Raw genomic sequence first — 18,957 nt, 5'->3', positions numbered from 1 at the left:
AAAAGAATCCAAAAGGAGAAACAAAGAATGTGAGATGGGAAGAGTACAAGGTAGTCACTCTAAGAAGTGAGGAGACTTTGGAGGAAGAAATTAGCAGGCCAACAAAGCACAACCAAGGGGTTCCAAAGGAGAAGTTGGAAGGGATAAAATAAGGAATCAAACCTGCACAAAGGAAGGAGCCAATGGAGAAAGAAACCCTGAAACCTTATGTACCAAAAGCACCATTCCCTCAGAGACTCGGGGGTGGTGAGAAAGAGAAGATGTATTTAAGTCTTTTTATATCAACATTCTCTTCATTGAAGCCCTCCAACAGATGCCTTCATATATTAAATGCATGAAAGAGTTGCTTACCAAGAAGAGTACTTTGAAGGGTGGGCAAACACTATTAATGACCAAAGAGAGCAGTGCCCTCATCCAAAAGGACTTGCCCATAAAGAAGAAGGACCCAGGTAGTTTTCACATCCCTTGTGCTATAGAGGAAACAATGATTGATAGAGAGTTTTATGATCTAGGAGCAAGCATAAATCTAATGCCTCTATCTCTTATAAGGAAGCTGCAAATCAATGAGTTAAAATCCACAAATGTAACCCTTAAACTAGCTGACAAAACCTATAAACAAGCACTAGGAGTGGTTGAAAATGTACTGGTGAAAGTCGGGAGGTACTTTCTCCCTATAGATTTTGTTGTTCTGGAGATGAAAGAAAGCTATATTCATCCAATCATTCTGGGGAGACCATTCTTGACCACAGCCAGAGCACTCAAAGATGTTGAGCAAGGGGAGTTGATATTGAAAATACATGATGAACAATTCACCTTTTCATGTCTTCAAGCCCTCACATGAATCTGAACAAGAGAACAAAGACCTGAAGGATGATCACAAGGAGCCATCCTTAAAGGAATTAAATAGTGAATCAGAAGCAGAGTCTCTTAAGACTTCCTTGGTGGGAAAACAAGAAGTCCAAGTAATACAATAGTCAAAGAAGTCCAAGGAGGAGCTGAGACCTCAAGATTCAAAGGAGACAATCAACAAGGACCCTCATGACATGAGAATCACTGAAGCACCACTTGAAGGAGGGAAAAGAGTTGGGAAGAAGGTGCCAAGAGGATGGAAGAACAAGAAGATCCCTACAGAGGACTTTTCTCTAGAAGACAGAGTGATATCAATCCACCAGCCACTAATCCCACCTCATATTCCTACCATTCCGTCTCAGCTGCCTCAAGTGTACACAATCAATAGAATCTTATCTTTGGAACATGTAGATATTCTCAAAGAAGCAAGCGGAGATAGATTCACTGTGAGAGGAGAAGACCTGAGACATTACCAACCGTCCTGACAAAGGCCAATCGTCAAGCTAATAACGTTAAAGGAGCGCTTCATGGGAGGCAACCCGTGTTTTATATCCTTTTTGTTTATTTCTTGATGGTGGTTAATAAAGCAGTACTCATGAAATTCAATTCAAAATTGACAGGCACTTGACAATGACCAAAAGCATAGGTTTGGATTTTCACACTAAAAATAGGATTGACGTTGTAAGTATAGTCCAAACCCAACCATTGATCCTCAACCAAATTATAATCCTAAAGATGTCACAAATCAAAGCAAATATAAACCGAGAGCATTTAGACTCCCGGGTCGTTCTCCCTAGGAACTAGTGCCAACAAGTGCATACAATTTTGGTTGTGGAAAGCAAAGAGGTTTTCAATGATTGAAAGCAAACAAAATAAAGGAATTAAAGAACAAACCAAAATTGCAATTAATGAAGTAAACAAGGAATTAAAGAACTATGTATGTAATATAAACAAGTAATGCAATAAAGTGAAGGAAATGTGGTTCAAAACATAAACGAAACCTTTACTTGGGATGAGTTATGGATATTCCCTTCCTTGCCATAACCACAACTATGATAATTATGATGGATTAATCTCACTAAGTCAACCCTTAACATTGAAGGATAGGTCAAGTGAGCATAATTGTTATTAATCCACAAATCCTAGCTAACTTACCAAATTAATTGGTAAAAGGCTAGCGTTAGTAGAAAGAATAACAACTAACAACCCAAGAATTATCACTAAATGTTGGACATTATGGCTCTAGTAATCCATATACTCATTTTCCCCAAGCCAAGGGGTGGAAATTATCCCATAACTAAGATTGGCATTTCATCAAACACCTAATAGACTTATTCACAAAACATGGCAAAATTGGGAAATTGATGAAAGCTATGAACCATAAATGATCAAAATCAATAAAGGCAACGACGTATGGAAAAGTCACCAATCAATAGTTTATAGAGAAAACAGCGTTGCAAGTATAGCTTTTAACCAATGAAGATTCCGCGTATCAATTTAAAAGAGTTGTCACAAAATTTAGAAATAAAATACTGGGAGTATGAATCCCAGGTTGTCTCCCAACGAGTTGCAGAGGGAATGCTATTTTATTAATCAGAAGTTTTTCCGAGAGATTTTGAAAGTTAAATGGCAGAAAATAAATAATTGTAAATTAGTGCAAAGAAAATAAAAACGTATTTATATTATTCAAAATAAAAGGCCTTGACTGGGGGAATGATTAATTGGAAGTTCTATCCTTGTTGGGATCTCTTAAGTGTAGTATCAAAAAGGTTGTTGTTTTCACTTAGTTAACCCTTACCAGATAAAGGAAAGTAAAGTGATTGAGCTAACTCTTATTCGTAAATCCTAGTCCTCTCCCTTGGGAAGGTCTAGCGTTAGTAAATATAGAACTAGCCAACAACTTCCAATTTAACCATCACTTAAGCCTTCCAACTCAAGTGTCTCCTTTTAATTAATCCCCATGTCAAGTTGGGGGATTTACTCCATTGACATGAATAAAACGCTCACAGAAATAATAGAAGAAGACATGATAAGTTAAATAAAATAAGGATTGAAAATTGATTAAAGGGAAGAGAAATAAACTGTATTAATAAATCCAAAATGCAACATAATTATCTTAACAAGATTAATAAACAACTAAAGGAGTAAGGGAATAAGGAAACAAACTAGAATAGTAGCTTCAACGGAGGTAGTGACTCTTCAATATCCAAAATCCAAAGTAAAAGCATAGAACTAATAAACTATGAATGTAAAGAAAACCCAAAGGAAGAGTGATTCTCTCAAGATTCAGATCTAAAATCCTAAAACTATGCTAATGAGAATGTGTCTTGAGTCTCTGAATGTTCCCTAGCTCTATTCTGTGTTTCTGGGCCGAAAACTGGGTCAAAACTCAGTCTGAAATCGCCCCCAGCATTTTCTGTTATTTCTGCAGATCGCGCATGTCATGCGTACGCGTCAGTCACGCATGTGCGTCACTGGTCATCTTGGCGTATCACACATACGTGTGAGGCACATCCACGCGCCCTTGTGTAAATTCCAATCCACGCGTATGCGTCAAGCACGCGCACGCGTCACTGCAAATTTCTTCATATCGCTCGCATGCGTGCTCCATACGTCCGCGTCGGTGCTCGCTAATTATCTCCTTGGTTTCTTGTGTTTCTTCCATTTTTGCAAGCTTCCTCTCCATTCTCTAAGCCATTCCTGCCCTATAAAGCCTGAAAAACTTAAGACACGGATCACGGCATCGAATGGTATAAGGGGGAATTAAAATATACAAGTTAAAGATCTTTAGGAAGCAAGTTTCAAACCATAGAACGAAACTAGGAAGGGATTGTAAAGTCATGCAAAACATATGAATAAGTGGGTAAAGACTTGATGAAAGCACTCAACCAAACATAAGATAAACCATAAAATAGTGGTTTATCAACCTCCCCACACTTAAACATCAGCATGTCCTCATGCTTAGCTCAAGGAGATAAAATAAACAAGTAGGGAAAAGTAAGACTCATGCAATGCAATGCAACTTATGTATATGAATGCAACTATATGCTAAGATGATTTTGTCTACTTGGTTAAAAGTAAATAAGTTCTTTAAGATAGACATAAATCAAATTCCACTAATTTAATTCATACAGTAAAGACAAGTAAACTTATAAGAAGACAGCTCATAAAATTAGGGAACATAGAACTAAGCATTGAACCCTTACTGATGGTGTATATGCACTCTAATCACTCAAATGTATAGGGTAATCACTCTACTCTTCTCTAGTCATGCTTTCTAACCCTTGTTCTTTACCTAACCAATCAACAAGTGTTTATTGTACCGATGCAAACATCATGAGGTCTTTTGAAGGTTGTAATGGGGCCAAGGTAAGGGTAAGGACATATGTTTGGCTAAGTGAGCTCTATGAATCCTTGACTAACATAAGCTTTCACATAAACACACACACGCTCTATATAACTTCTAGATTTATGCCTAACTACCCATAATTTCCCACTTTTGCATTATATACACATGCATTAACCTTTCTTTTAATTTGTATCACATGTGCATTGTTTTCTTCATCAACTTAACATTGGGGTAATTTTGTCCCCTTATTTACTTAATTACTTAATTATTTAAATATTTTTGGGGTTTTTTTAAGGGAAAATAAACATAACTTATCGATGCACATGGATTTTTAATTCTTCTGGTCTCACATGAGTAGGTACCCAAATTCTCAATATTTAATAAAAATGAAAACACAACACATTCCCTTATTAACCCATGTTCCCACAATTTTCCCACACTTAGTTGATACACAATCACTAACTTAAGTTAACCAAAGATTCAATTTGGGGTGGTTAATTTTTTTTTCTGTTTAGGGCTAGTGATGTGGTAAAATATCGAACAAGGGGGATTAAAAGGGCTCAAAGTGGCTAACAAAGGTAATCAAGAGGGTAGGCTTATTTGGGATAAGTGAGCTAATAACAATTAATGGCCTCAATCAAATGCATACATTTAAATACACTAAACAATGGACATCTAGGATGGAACAAAATATAGATTACAATCATAGAGAAGTAAACACACAAGAATAAAAATTTTTATGGTTAAATAATGTAACCGTGTAATTAAGCTCAAATCTCACGGGTTGTGTATTCTTTAGCTGTCATTTTATGTTCCAAATACAACTTCAAACAAGTTTTAACAAAAAGATTTTAATTTAAATTAGTGAAATTTTTCAAAAATAGGGTCTTAAAAAGAAACTTATTATTTTCAACCAATTAGAACATGCATGCAAATACCTATTATTATGCAATTTATCCTATTCTAACAAAAGAAAAACAAATATCCTATTGGTATTTAAGAAAGAGAAGTTACCTCCAGAAGTCAGGTACTGACCGACCTCCCCACACTTAAAGCTTGGCACCGTCCTCGGTGCCATCAATCAAGAACAAAGGGGGGCTGGTAGTAGTGTCTCCACAAGCGGGACCGTCAAGGCTCCTGGTGCTAGTAAAAGAAGTGGAGTCCGGATCTTCCTTGAGTGGGTGATTGCCAACAAGCAGCTCGTTGAGGTATGTAAATCGGCGCTTGTTACGGCGCTCCCTTCGCTTTCCTTGCCGGTCTAGTCGGTCTAATCTCTCAAGTATCTGATGGAGCAGTTGGTTTGTTGGAGGTGCTTGTGATGTGGAAGGAGAAGGAATATCTCCGGCCGGTTCTACAGGCCGGTTAGTCGTGGCTGCTAGAGGTCTGATGTACTCCCCGTTAGGGACGTACTGATCATCCCGTGGAATCATGTCCTTGGTGTCCTCAGCTCTGTAGGAGACTCCGGCTACTGAGACCAGATCTAAAACCAAGGCGGGAAAAGGTAGGTTACCCGCAATCTGCACATGTCCCATAGCATGCTGAAGGTGTCTTGGTAAATTGAGAGGTTGGTCTGTAAGAATACACCAGAGTAGAACAGCCATGTCTGCAATGAAGGAGGACTCGTGAGTGCTCAGAAAAACATAGTGGGACATAATTTGTGCCAACACTCGAGCCTCCAAGGTAAGTGCTGAAGCCAATATCCCTTTAGGTTAGGAACGATAGTATCCATAGATCCATCTGCTGCTAGGTTGTGCTATAACTCTGAAAATGGCATCCCAATCAAATTTGTAGTCTAGCGTTGGACAGAGGCTTCTTGAAATGCGTCGAATCCTTCAGGGGCAGGGGAAAGATTTAAAGCTCGCTGAATGGCCTCTTCAGTTATGGGGACTTGCTTCTGACGGAGATAGACAGACTGCAGTGTTGGCATGTGAAAATTGGAGTAGAATTCAACTACCCATGATAGATTAACCTGCCGTGGCTATCTTCGTAAGAATCCGCATTTTCTTCGCTCAATGCGAGGTTCAACAAATTCAACAATGTGTGTCGGGAGGATGAGTAGGTACTCATTGTTTTAGTTCCGCTCAGCCAATATGGGGAACATCTGCTCACAGTTGTGATTAGTGAACCATGCAGTGTCCCTTGCTGGAAAGTCTTTCTCTTTTTCGTCGACCTTGATGATCCTCTTGATTCGCTTTGTTGAAGGCTTTACTGCTATTGAGGAAGGTTCTGCAGCTAGTGCTCTTTTTGTTCCTTTTATTGCTGGTGGTTTGGGAGTAGCTTTCTCTTTATCCTTCTTGGTGGCTATCTTGAAAAAGAAAAAGGAAAGTAACATGTAAAGCTAAGGGTTTGAGCAAGGAAGAGAGTAGTGGAAGTGATAATCATTGCACGGTAAAAAAGGATGTAGTTAACACATGGTCGTGACTACATGTGATCAGTTCATCAATGGAAATATAGCAAGTGTATGTTATGGCAAGTAGATGCAGGGTGTTTATTGGCATGCTGGCAAAGGCATCAATAGCATAGATCAAGCATTAATTACCCAATTTGATTATCAAGTGTTTCAAACTAACAATTTGTTTGTATTGACAATTATATTTAATTAATAATATATGAAAAGGGGTTTTGTGAAAAACAGGCATTGAAGTAGTAGGATAGAATGATTTAAAAAAAAAAAGAATGCATAATGTCATATGGGCTTTTTCACAAACATTTAGCATGCATGGTAAATATGTTATTGAAAGTATTAAAATGAACATGAAAGCAACCCTTCTAAGAAGTAATATTAATTGTCAAGCAATTCCTCAACACACTCACAAGCAAAATATAGTAGAAAACAATCACCCAATTAAACTACTAACACCAATCAAAAGAAAAAAAGAAAGAAAAAGAAAACATAGATAATGAAAGTAAAAAGAAAAAAAAAGGAAGAAGAGAACATAAATAAAAAAATAATAATGGAAAAGTAAAAAGGAAAGAAGAAAAGAAAAGAACCTTGATGATGAATGTGAAAAAGGAGGGAGAAAGTAAAAAGTAAGAGGGAATAAAGAAGAAAGAAGATGGAGGAAAGAATTAAGGAGGGATAAGAAAGAATTAGGATTAGGGAAGAAAAGATAGGAATTATGGCGCTGATTTGGATAAACTGTGTGGCGTAGGCGACGCGGACGCGTGGAGCATGCGTTCGCATGGGTTGTGATATTTTCAAGTGATGCGTACGCGTGGGTGACGCGCACGCGTGACCGGAATTGTGCTATTGGCGCGAAAGTAGCCTCGCGCACACACAACTCTCAGTTTTGTACGCACATTTCCAAAATTTCTGGTGACGCGTGCGCGTGTGGGAGGCGCACGCGTGAATGGCCTTATGTTGAAAAATTACGCGATCGCATGGGTGACGCATATGCGTGATGGGGTTTGTGCTTCCAGCACAATGCCAGCCCCACTCCATCATAACTCTCTGCCATATACCTATTTACGTCGAGTTCGTAGGATCACGCGTGCGCGTGAAGGACAGCACGCATGGAAGGCTGAATTTGCCAGTGACGCGGACGCGTCAGGGACGCATTCGCGTGGGCATGTTTGTGCCTATGGCACGCCTCCAGCCAAGCTCCCGTGTAACTCTCTATTTTTTTTCTTCTTTGTTTCGAAAGCACATATGACGCATGCGCGTCATGTGCTTTTCTCTCCTTTTTTTAATATGCAGAATGCGAATGCAAATGCAGACTATGTGCAGAGATTATGAGAAAAGTCATTAAGAAAAATAAAGTAGAAAATGAAATAAAAAATAAAACTAAGACTGAAACGGAACAATCATACCATGGTGGGTTGTCCCCCACCTAGCACTTTGCTTTTACGTCATTAAGTTGGACGGTCTTTAGGCTCATTCTACATCTGTTGGTGGGTCTTCCAGGTGGAAGACCTCTAGCTCTTTGTGATCCTCCATCTTCTCGCCATGATAAAGCTTTAGGCGGTGTCCATTGACCTTAATGAATTTGGAGCTAGAAGGATGAGGCAGGTGAAAAACTTCTTATGGCTCTGCCTTTTCTACTCTATAGGGACCTTCCCATCTTGATCTCAGTTTGCCTGGCATAAGCCTCAGTCTAGAGTTATAAAGAAGAACTAACTCCCCTGATCTGAATTCTCTCCTTTCTATGTGCTTGTCATGGATAGCCTTCATCTTTTCCTTCTTTTGCCTGGAGTTGTCATATGCTTCTAGGCGAAGGTTCTCTAATTCTACTAGTTGCAGCTTCCTTTCGGCACCAGCTTCCTCAAAATTCATGTTGCATTCCTTTACAGCCCAGAAGACCTTGTGTTCCACTTCTACTGGAAGGTGGCAAGCCTTTCCGTATACTAAGCGGAAGGGGCTCATCCCAATGGGTTTTCTGTACACTGTTCGATATGCCTAGAGCGCATCTTGTAACTTGGCACTCCAGTCCTTCCTATGAGGCTTTACTATCTTCTCTAGAATGTATTTAATCTCTCTGTTAGACACTTCTGCTTGCCCATTGGTCTGGGGATGATAAGCTATTGCTACTTTGTGAACAATCCCGTGCTTCTTTAGTAATCCTGTTAGTCTCCTGTTACAAAAGTGAGTGCCTTGATCGCTCACAATTGCTCGTTTTGGGGATTAAAAGAGTTTTGGGGGCTTTTTGGCCCATTTTTGAAGGTTTTGAAGCATATTTAAAGGGGGAAGCAACACCATATCATACCATACATTACGATACTTCATATAATAGTTTTTAGGAGTAGTTTTAGAGTAGTTTAGTTTTAGGTTTTCTCTCTTAGGGTTTTTAATTAGGGTTTGAATGTAGCATTTTATACTTCAATTTTGTTCTTGGATTTTGCTATCTCATTATAAGTATTTCTTTAATTCCTCTTTTATTACACTACTTGTTCTACACGTTCTTCTACTTTTATTTCCTTTGTCAATATCTACATAGTTTTGCAATTTTGGATTCCTAGTTGCTAATTTGATGTTTCATGCTTATTTTATGCTTGTTTGAGTTGTTTATGTTAATTTTGTTCTTTTATGGTTCATACCTTTCATCAATTTACCAATTTTGCTATGTTTTATGTTTATGCCCTCTATGTATTTAATGCAATGCCAATCTTAGTTATGGGGTAATTTCCATCCCTTGGCTTGGGAAAAATGAGTTTATGGATTACTAGAGCCATAATGTCCAATATTTAGTGATAATTCTTGGGAAGTTAGTTGATTCTTGTTTCCATTAAAGCTAACCTTTTATCAACTAGTTGGTAAGTTGGTTAGAACTTATGGATTAAGGTCAATTATGCCCGCTTGACCTACTCCTCAATGTTTGGGGTTAACTAAATGAGATTAACTCACGATAATTATCATAGTTATGGTTATGGCAAGAAAGGGATTCCATAACTCATCCCAGGTCAAGGTTGCATTTATGTTTTGAACCACTTTTCAATCACCTTATAGTGTTACTTGTTTATATTACATGCATAATTCTTTTATTCCTTTATTAGTTTATTAATTGCAATTTTGCCTTGTTCTTTAATTCCTTAATTGCTTGCTTTTATCATTGAAACCCCCTTTGTTCTTGCAACCAAAATCGTGTGCGCTCATTCGCATTAGTTCCTAGGGAGAACGACCCAGGAGACTAAATACTCTCGGTTTACATTTGAATTGAATAGTGACAATATCTTGAAATGAATTTTGATTGAGAGGATCCATTGCCGGTTTGCACTATACCCACAACGGAATTACTTTATCTAGTTTTCTGAATTGGCATAAATTCTCATCTCATCATATACCCACGTTAATAGCCACATTAATGCCACTAACATGGGCCATTAACATGGAGGAAAGGATGAATTGGACGTTAATGGTGAAGTTAACACCATTAATGTGATCAAAGTTAGGAAAGGATACAATAGTGGCCACGTTAGTACCACTAACGGTGGGGTTAACGTGACTTAAAGAGGTTGGGGACGTTAGCGACCAAGTTAGTGTCACTAACATCTTCGAACCAGGAATTTACACTTGACGTTAACCACAGTAACAGCCTGACTAACGTGAATGATACCCAACTCAAACTCTTCCAGCAAGCTGAGCAAAGCCCACTGAGATTGTAACTGCTTCAACTAAGCTCATGGGCCCACATCTAGAGACTTGCAAAGTTAACTGAATATCAGAGAAGTAGTATATATAAGGGTAATTTTGAACTAGAAAAGAGGAATTGGGACCTACGGATCCAGGATTGAAAACACTCTGTATTTTACTTTTCTCTGTAATTGAGTTTTACTTTTCAATGCAATTTACACTTTCATTTTCCATTCCCCGAGCTATGAACAACTAAACCCACTTCATTGGGTTAGGGAGCTCTGTTGTAATTCAATGGATCAATCATAGTTTTCATTCTCCTTCTTCTTTCCTTTCTCTTTGATTTACTTGAAAGCTTTCGATCTTCATCCAATTGAGTAATTGTCTCGAAAGAGAAGTTGCTCATACTTGGATTTCCTCTGAACCTTGGAGGAGAAATAAGGAAATCAATCTAGAAATGCTTTCTCATGTTGGACTAGATTGGGGGTTGGATGGATATAATGACATATAATCCTACCGATGCTTCAATTTAGAAAAATATGTGGTGTAATCAGTGATCCTACTTCATCGCTACCCTTGAGCAATTAGATCAAAGAATTGGATAATTGTTCAAGTTTAGAGAGATTGAATTACCAAGGAATTGGGATTCAATCACCTAAGATTGCCAAGAGATCAATGAGTTACATGGATTGAGGAAGAGATGAGAATGAACTTGAACTGGAGAATGCAACATCTCCTGAGCCCAATGAGCTTCCCTATTCTTATCTCCTCATTCTCTATATTCTGCTGTTTACTTTGATGCTCATCACCCCATTCCCATTTACTTTTCTGCAATTTAATTCCCTGCAATTGCTTTCTGCAATTTATGTTCATTTCTTTTACCTTTTAGTCATTTACATTTCTTACTATTTACATTTTCTACAACTTAATTTCTGCAATTCTTAATTTAATTCTGCTCAGTTCAACTGGAATACTCCTCTGATTAAAGTTGCTCAACCAATCAATCCCTGTGGGATTCAACCTCACTCTGTTATGAGTTTTTACTTGACGACAATTCGGTATACTTGCCGAAGGAAACTTTGTAGATATACAAGATTTCTCGCATCAGGTTTGCCTGGTCATACTGCGAGGGATTACACTCGTGGGGAGAACCCGAATGCCGGTCAGAGTTAGCACCAAGGGCGAGTATTTACTGTGAATGCCAAGGATGCTGCTAAGGCAGATCCTCTAATGAGAGGTAGCTATTTAATTGGTGATAAAACCTTAGCTGCATTGTATGATATCGGAGCTTTGCATTCATTTATTTCGTTTGCTAAAGTAGGGGAGTTAGGCTTGAAAGTGTCAGAATTAGCATTTGAATTGCATGTACATACTCCATATCAGATGGTTATGACTAGGTTAGATTGTAGACAAGTAGGTTTTAAGTTTGAGGGTAGAGACTTTGTACATGACTTGATTTGTTTACCAATGGTTGGGTTGGAGATGATTTTGGAATTTGATTCGTTGTCGAAGAATTGGGTTTTATTAGATTGCTTTGAGCGATCAATTCAGTTAAAGCTGGAAGGAGAAAATGGAGCAGTAGTAGCTGAGGGTTATTATCTGAACTCTGTGAGGGTGCACTGTAGTAGGGAAGAGTGTCAGGGTTACATACTGTTAGTTGCAAATGCGTTAGGTGGTAATCAGAAGCTAGATCGAATCTTGGTAGTTAGAGACTTTCTAGACATGTTTTTGGAAGATATTTCTGAGTTTCCACCTCAAAGAATGATTGAATTTGCGATTGAATTGGTGCCGAGAGCCGGACCAGTGTTGATTGCGCCATATAGAATAGCTCTGATAGAGCTGGTTGAACTAAAGACTCAGTTGGAAGAGCTTCTGAATAAGAGGTTCATTTGACCGAGTGTATTTTCGTGGGGAGTGCCAGTTTTATTAGTGAAGAAGTAGGATGGAGGAATGCGACTTTGTGTGGATTACCGACAGTTGAACAAAGTGACTGTGAAGAACAAGTATCCGCTGCCAAGGATAGATGACCTGATGGATCAACTGCAAGGAGCTGGAGTGTTTTTCAAGATTGATTTGAGATTTGGTTACCATCAGATAAGGGTGAAGGAGGATGATATCCCAAAAATTGTGTTCAGGACGTACTATGGACACTATGAGTTTGCGGTGATGTCCTATGGGTTAACGAATGCACCTGCTGTGTTCATGGATTACATGAACAGAGTATTTCGTCCTTTCTTGGACAAATTCGTGGTGATTTTCATATACGACATCTTAGTTTATTCTAATACGGTGAAGGAGCACGAGGAACACTTGAGGATTGTGTTGCAAATATTAAAGGAGCGGAAATTGTATGCTAAATTGTCGAAGTGTGAGTTTTGGCAGGAGGAAGTAAAGTTCCTAGGTCACGTGGTGAGCAAAGGAGGAATAGCGGTGGATCCTTCTAAGGTGGAAGTGGTGATGGAATGGGAAAGACCAACGACAGTGAAGGAAGTTAGGAGTTTCTTATGCTTAGCCAAATATTACCGGAGATTCATTGAATGATTTTCCCGGATTGCACTACCGATGACTAAGTTGACAAGGAAGGAGGCGCCGTTTGTGTGGACGTCAAAGTGTGAAGAAATTTTTAGACTTTGAATATAAAAGTTAACATCAGCGCCTATTTTAATTTTACCGAGACCGCATGAATCGTTTGAAGTATACTGTGATGCTTCCTTGAAGGGTTTGGGTTGCGTGTTGATACAACACCAAAATGTGGTGGCATACGCATCGTGTCAGCTGAGACCGCATGAGGTAAATTACCCAACTCATGACTTGGAATTATCAGCGATTGTGTTTGCATTGAAGATTTGGAGACACCACTTATATGGAGTGAGGTTTAGCGTCTTTTCTAATCATAAAAGTCTCAAGTATATATTTGATCAGAAAGATCTTAATATGCATCAGAGAAGGTGGATGGAGTTGCTTAAGGATTATGATTTTGAACTATATTATCACCCGGGAAAGACAAATGTGGTAGCAGATGTATTGAGTCAGAAGTATTTAATGATAGCTTGGATGAAAATCAAGGAATATGAGTTAGTGGATAAATTTGTGGATCTTAAGTTGGATATTGGTGAAGTGGCCGGAAGAGCTTGTTTGAACCAGTTACAGATTTCAAGTACGCTTAAATAAGAGATACAGAGGACCCAGCAAGATGAGCAAAGACTTCAGCAATTATTTTAACCAGTTGGCAAGGAGAGGCATGGAGAGTTTACTAAGGATGATGAAGGGTTGTGGAGATATAAGGGGAGAATTTGTATACTGGATGTTAGGAGTTTGAGGCAAGACTTATTGTCGGAAGCTCATAACAGTGGGTTTTCTATTCATTCTGGAAGTACGAAGATGTATTATAACTTAAAGAAGATGTTCTAGTGGCCTGGGATGAAAGTTGATGTAGCTACAGTTGTATCCAAGTGCCTGACGTGTCCGAAGGTGAGGATACAGCATCAAAAATCATTGGGAATGTTACAGCCACTTGAGATTTCTCACTGGAAGTGGGAAGGAATTGCGATGGACTTTGTGATCAATTTACTGAGGATTAGGTCGGGATTTGATGCGGTTTGGGTGATTGTGGATCGCTTAACCAAATCTGCTCATTTACTGCCTATCCAAGTAAACTATTCTATGGAAGAGTTGGCAAGATTGTACATCAAGGAGATCGTAAGGTTACACGGTGTGCCATCAAGCATAGTGTCAGACCGTGATCCCCGATTCACATTAAGGTTTTGGGGAGCTTTCCAAAGAGCTTTCGGTACGAAGCTTTGTCTTAGTACTGCATATCATCCACAAATGGATGGACAGTCAGAAGGAGCATTCAGATGTTGGAAGATATGCTGAGGCGTGTGTATTGGATCAACTTGGAAGTTGGGACCGTTACATGCCATTGGTGGAGTTTGCATATAACAACAGCTTTCATGCGAGTATTGGGATGGCTCCGTATGAGGCTTTGTATGGACGGAAGTGCCAATCTCCACTTTGTTGGTATGAGTCTGGTGAAGCAAGTGTATTGGGTCCTAATTTGGTGGCAGAGACTTCTGAGAAGATTAAGAAGATTCGAGCAAGGATCTTAACTGCGCAGAGCCGATAGAAAAGTTATGCAGAGCAGAGGAGGAAACCATTAGAATTTGAAGCAGGAGAGCATGTATTTCTTAGGGTTACACCAACAACTGGGAGAGCAATCAAAACGAAGAAGTTGAATCCGAGGTTCATTGGACCGTTTGAGATTCAAAGGCGAGTCGGGCCGGTGGCATATCAAGTAGCCTTGCCCTCTCACTTGGCTAACTTTCATGATGTATTCCACGTGTCACAACTCATAAGCACACGTCGGATGCGGCTCATGTGTTAGAACCCGAGTCGGTTGAGTTGAGGGAGAACTTTACTTTTCAAATAGCACCGGTGCATATTGACGACACTAGTGTGTAAAAGCTGTGAGGAAAGGAAGAGAGCAGGAGTAGAAGAGCATACTTGGGAGTTGGAATCCAAGATGCGGAAGAATTATCCCGAGTTATTCTCAGGTAATCACTAAATTTTGAGGGCAAAATTTTTTATTTGGTAGGGAGAATGTAAGAACCACGACTAATTAATCATTTAATTGAATAATTAATATTTCCCAAAATAGGATCCAAAAATTTAGAATGAGAATTTGAGGATTTAAATATGATTTCTGAGTCAGAAAATGTATTTTTGGCGAAAAACCAAGAAAAACCACGAACCGGTAGCCAAATCGATTGAACCGGTTTAAATCTGTCCGGTACTACGCAAGAAAAAGTAAAAACGGTAGAAAACCTTAGAAAAATAATAAATGTCAAAAACCGTGCATTAATTTTAAAGGTTTGGTCTAAAGTTGGGCCAAACGGTCTAAAAATGATAACAAGTTGGATCGGACACAAGTTGGACCCAAGCCCAACATATATAAGTTCATTTAATGAACCCAATCATCACACCACATACACAAACACAACACTTGCATGCTGAAAAGGGGAAGAAGGAGAGAAACCCCATTAACACTATTCATCGTCAACTTCTCAAGCTCATATCTTGAGCTATGGAGCTCCGATCGCCGCACCATTTATAACCACGCGATCCTCATGAAGAGCTCTACAAAACCCACTCAAGAAACTGGTAAGAAAATCACGAAATCCTTCTCAGTTCTTCTCTCCAAAATTTCGAAATTTCAGGGCTTTGTGTTAAGTGAAATTTTTTGAGGTGTTTAGGTACACTCTAGCTTTTGATTACCATTGGGTTTGTCTTCCAAAACTGTTGGGTAAGGTGAGTTTGTTCTTGAACCCTTGTGAAATTGTGATTAAGTTAAACCCTAGGTTGATTGGTTATGAATTTTGTGTATTATAGCTTGAAGTTGTGATTATTGGCAATTATTGGAGCTTGTTGGTGATTGTTGGTGCTTGTTGGAGTTGAATTGGTGGCTTGCTTGTGATTGAAATCTTAAATTGCACTCAATTTTAGGTTTTTGGCATATTGGGAATCGGCCTAGGTAAGGTCTCGGTTTCCTCTATGTAATATATAATATTTCTGGCCACTTAGGCTAGTGACCTATAGGATAGGATTGAATTAAATTGGTTGTTAGAATTGTTGTATGATAATGTATGATGGCTTGATGATTTGGGTTGTTGATGAATTGCAATGTTGATGTTGGTAGCATAATATTGGATATTGAGATTGAAATTGATTATAATGATTGTTGGTAAGGGTAAAATGATATTTGATTAATGTGTTGGTGGATATATGAGTGTATTATAATGTTTTTGATAATGAGAATTGATGATCTCAATAGGTGGAATGGTGAATTGAGGTATGACAAATGGTAAAATCTGATGTGGGATGGAGTTAATGTGGTTTTGGTTGGTTTGAGTTGTGAAAATTGAAAAATTGAGAATCTTGTAGATTTTGGTAAAAACTGGTTTTTAGTGAACTTTGACAGGTCATAATTTGTGCCTCAATTTTCAAAATTTGTTGAAATTTTTTAGAATTAAAGTTCATTGAAAAATCTTCAAATTGATATAGAGTTTGTAAAATTTGGATTTTTGTAGAGGAAGTTATGATCATTCAAAGTTTGGTGTCAAAATCTGAGATTCTGCAATGTTGCAGAATTTTGTGATTTCTGGTTTGTGTGTGCACGCACAGCCTTGCGCGCACACACACCCCAAGAATTTTTAAACCTGTGCACACGCACACACGGGGACATGGCTATTGATGGGGGTGCTAGCACGTCCTGTACGTGCACATAACCAATGAAGTACTATAAGTTGTGTGCACGCACACGTTGGAAGGTGCATTCTGTTGAGGGCGCTTGCACACCTTGTGCGAGCGAACAAAATTGTAAAATTTGGTACCTGTGCGTATGCACACCTCTATGTGTATGCACACTTTCTGAAAATCCCCATGGGCGTGTGCATGCACACCCCCTGTGCGTACGCACAAGTCCTGTTTTTCAACAAAAACTTTGTTTTTTAACTATTTCACCTTCCCAACAAGCTTATAAACTTCTATGACACCTATTTAATACTCTTTTGCTTAATTTTGGGTATCAATGCATAGGGAAGGTCCTAGGAAATTTATTTGGTATTACTTTGAAAAGTTAGAGAATGGAGGCTTAGGTTACTGGTGTACTAAAGATGGGTCTGGTGGAATGAGAAGGGAGAAAGATATATAAATTGAGAAATTGACAAACTAATGAGTTTGGAATGGAAATTTTGAATTGACAGTGGTTGAGATGGGTCGAGGACTCGGAATGAAATGATGGATCCATGATATACTGAAAAAATATTTTCTGAAAACCACTGAACTACTATTTTTATAATGAGATGGTTGAGATGCTATGTGCCCGGCAAGGACGGTGGTTGGATCCCGTCTGTCGAGGTAGCGACGGTGGCGCAAGGGTGGTGGTTCGTCCAGCTTGCATTGAGATGTGAGGTCCGTGGCAAGAGTTTCCCGCTCACATTCCTTTAGATCACTAGAGTGTGCAGGCACAAAATCCTGGACGGTATTCCGAGCACCATATCTCGGGGGTTCCCAATTATGATTCCAAAGGGAGACATCTCCATGGAGATATGTCGGGTTGGCAGTTGAACCGACAATGTGATATCATAGCCAATAGGACAGGCATTCATCATGTGCATCTTCTATCTGTTTGTCTGCTTTGCCGACTTGTAATTGCTTGCCTAATTGTATAACATGCCTAATTGCTTACTTGAATTACTTGCCATATATGCCTATACTTGTGTTTTACTTGCATTGAAATTATGAGTGTTTTCTGCTCGGGATCGCATGGAGGATAGGTTGGAGAAGGCTGTGGGACAGCGGAGAACTGTTAGACTAGAAAATTCCCTAAGTTAGATTACCCTTTTATTATGTTATGGTTTTAAGTTATGCTTTACTATTTTAGTTATGCCTTAAGATGAATCTTGTGATGGATATGAAATTCTAGGATTGCCCTTGGTGTCCCGGGGTTTTATATCTTACATCACTGGGCACTGTTACCATACTGAGAACCTCTGGTTCTCATACCATATTCTGTTATTTTTTTCAGATACAGGTCGCAATCCACCTCGGTGAGTTATTTTGGTGGTGACAGAGTGGATGATTCAGGATATATTTTGGAGTCTTTTGCTTATTTTGTTTATATCTCTCATCTTTTGTATTTACTTTTGCCTAGAGACTTATTTTGAGAGAAAAACTTGTATAAGCTGTTTTAACTTCCAAACTTCTGTATGGTTTGTATATGACTAGCCGGCTTAAACTCTACAAGTCGTGGCTAGATTCTTATACTATTATACTCTTATATTTTGCAATATTATATATATATCTTGTGCGTTAAGTTAGTAGCTTTGTGTGTACGTTTTGCGCTTTTCAAATCCTGTTTTTGAGCTATACTGATGAGCAGATATTTTGTACGCTTTTTGGGGGTAATTTCATGTAGATTTTAGCATGTTTCAGTTAGTTTTTAGTAAAATAATATTAATTTTTAGGCAAAAATCATATTTCTGGACTTTACTATGAGTTTGTGTGTTTTTCTGTGATTTCAGGTATTTTCTGGCTGAAATTGAGGAAGCTGAGCAAAAATCTGACTTAGGCTGAAAAAGGACTGCTGATGCTGTTGGATCCTGACCTCCCTGCACTCGAAATAGATTTTCTGGAGCTACAGGAGACCAATTGGCGCGCTCTCAACGGCGTTGAAAAGTAGACATCCAGGGCTTTCCAGCAATATATAATAGTCCATACTTTGCGCAAGGATAGACGACGTAACTTGGCGTTAAACGCCAAGTTCATGCTGCTGTCTGGAGTTAAACGCCAGAAAAACGTCATGATCCGGAGTTGAACGCCCAAAACACGTCATAACCTGGAGTTTGACGCCAAGAAAGGCCTCTACACGTGGAAAGCTTTAGTCTCAGCCCCAGCACACACCAAGTGGGCCCCAGAAGTGGATTTCTGCACCAATTATCTTAGTTTATCATTTTCTGTAAACCTAGGGTACTAGTTTACTATTTAAACAACTTTTACAGACATTTCTTGTACCTCATGACATTTTCAGATCTGAATTACATACTTTGTGACGGCATGAGTCTCTAAACTCCATTGTTGGGGGCGAGGAGCTCTGCAGCGTCTCGATGAATTAATGCAATTGTTTCTATTTCAC

The 18,957-nt window shown here is 38.9% G+C and overlaps 2 protein-coding genes across 2 annotated transcripts; both read left to right on the top strand.

Moving 5' to 3' along the window:
- The first annotated feature begins 334 nt into the window (after window positions 1-334).
- Window positions 335-841, top strand: LOC107470231 (uncharacterized). The gene has a single exon (XM_016089621.1). It carries the CDS (start codon window positions 335-337, stop codon window positions 839-841), a length of 507 nt encoding a protein of 168 aa, XP_015945107.1.
- A 10,654-nt stretch (window positions 842-11,495) lies between these two features.
- On the top strand, window positions 11,496-12,158 carry LOC107470233 (uncharacterized). Its single transcript, XM_016089622.1, has one exon. It carries the CDS (start codon window positions 11,496-11,498, stop codon window positions 12,156-12,158), a length of 663 nt encoding a protein of 220 aa, XP_015945108.1.
- Window positions 12,159-18,957: the final 6,799 nt, after the last annotated feature.

Source organism: Arachis duranensis, chromosome 10 (genome assembly GCF_000817695.3).
Source record: "Arachis duranensis cultivar V14167 chromosome 10, aradu.V14167.gnm2.J7QH, whole genome shotgun sequence".
In the NCBI taxonomy this organism is placed as follows: Eukaryota; Viridiplantae; Streptophyta; class Magnoliopsida; order Fabales; family Fabaceae; genus Arachis; species Arachis duranensis.
This window is presented reverse-complemented; position numbering and strand designations above follow the sequence as displayed.

Bases quoted from the DNA above. Each gene is read 5' to 3' on its own strand.
- LOC107470231 (XM_016089621.1), top strand. From the start codon at position 335: ATGAAAGAGTTGCTTACCAAGAAGAGTACTTTGAAGGGTGGGCAAACA.
- LOC107470233 (XM_016089622.1), top strand. From the start codon at position 11,496: ATGAGAGGTAGCTATTTAATTGGTGATAAAACCTTAGCTGCATTGTAT.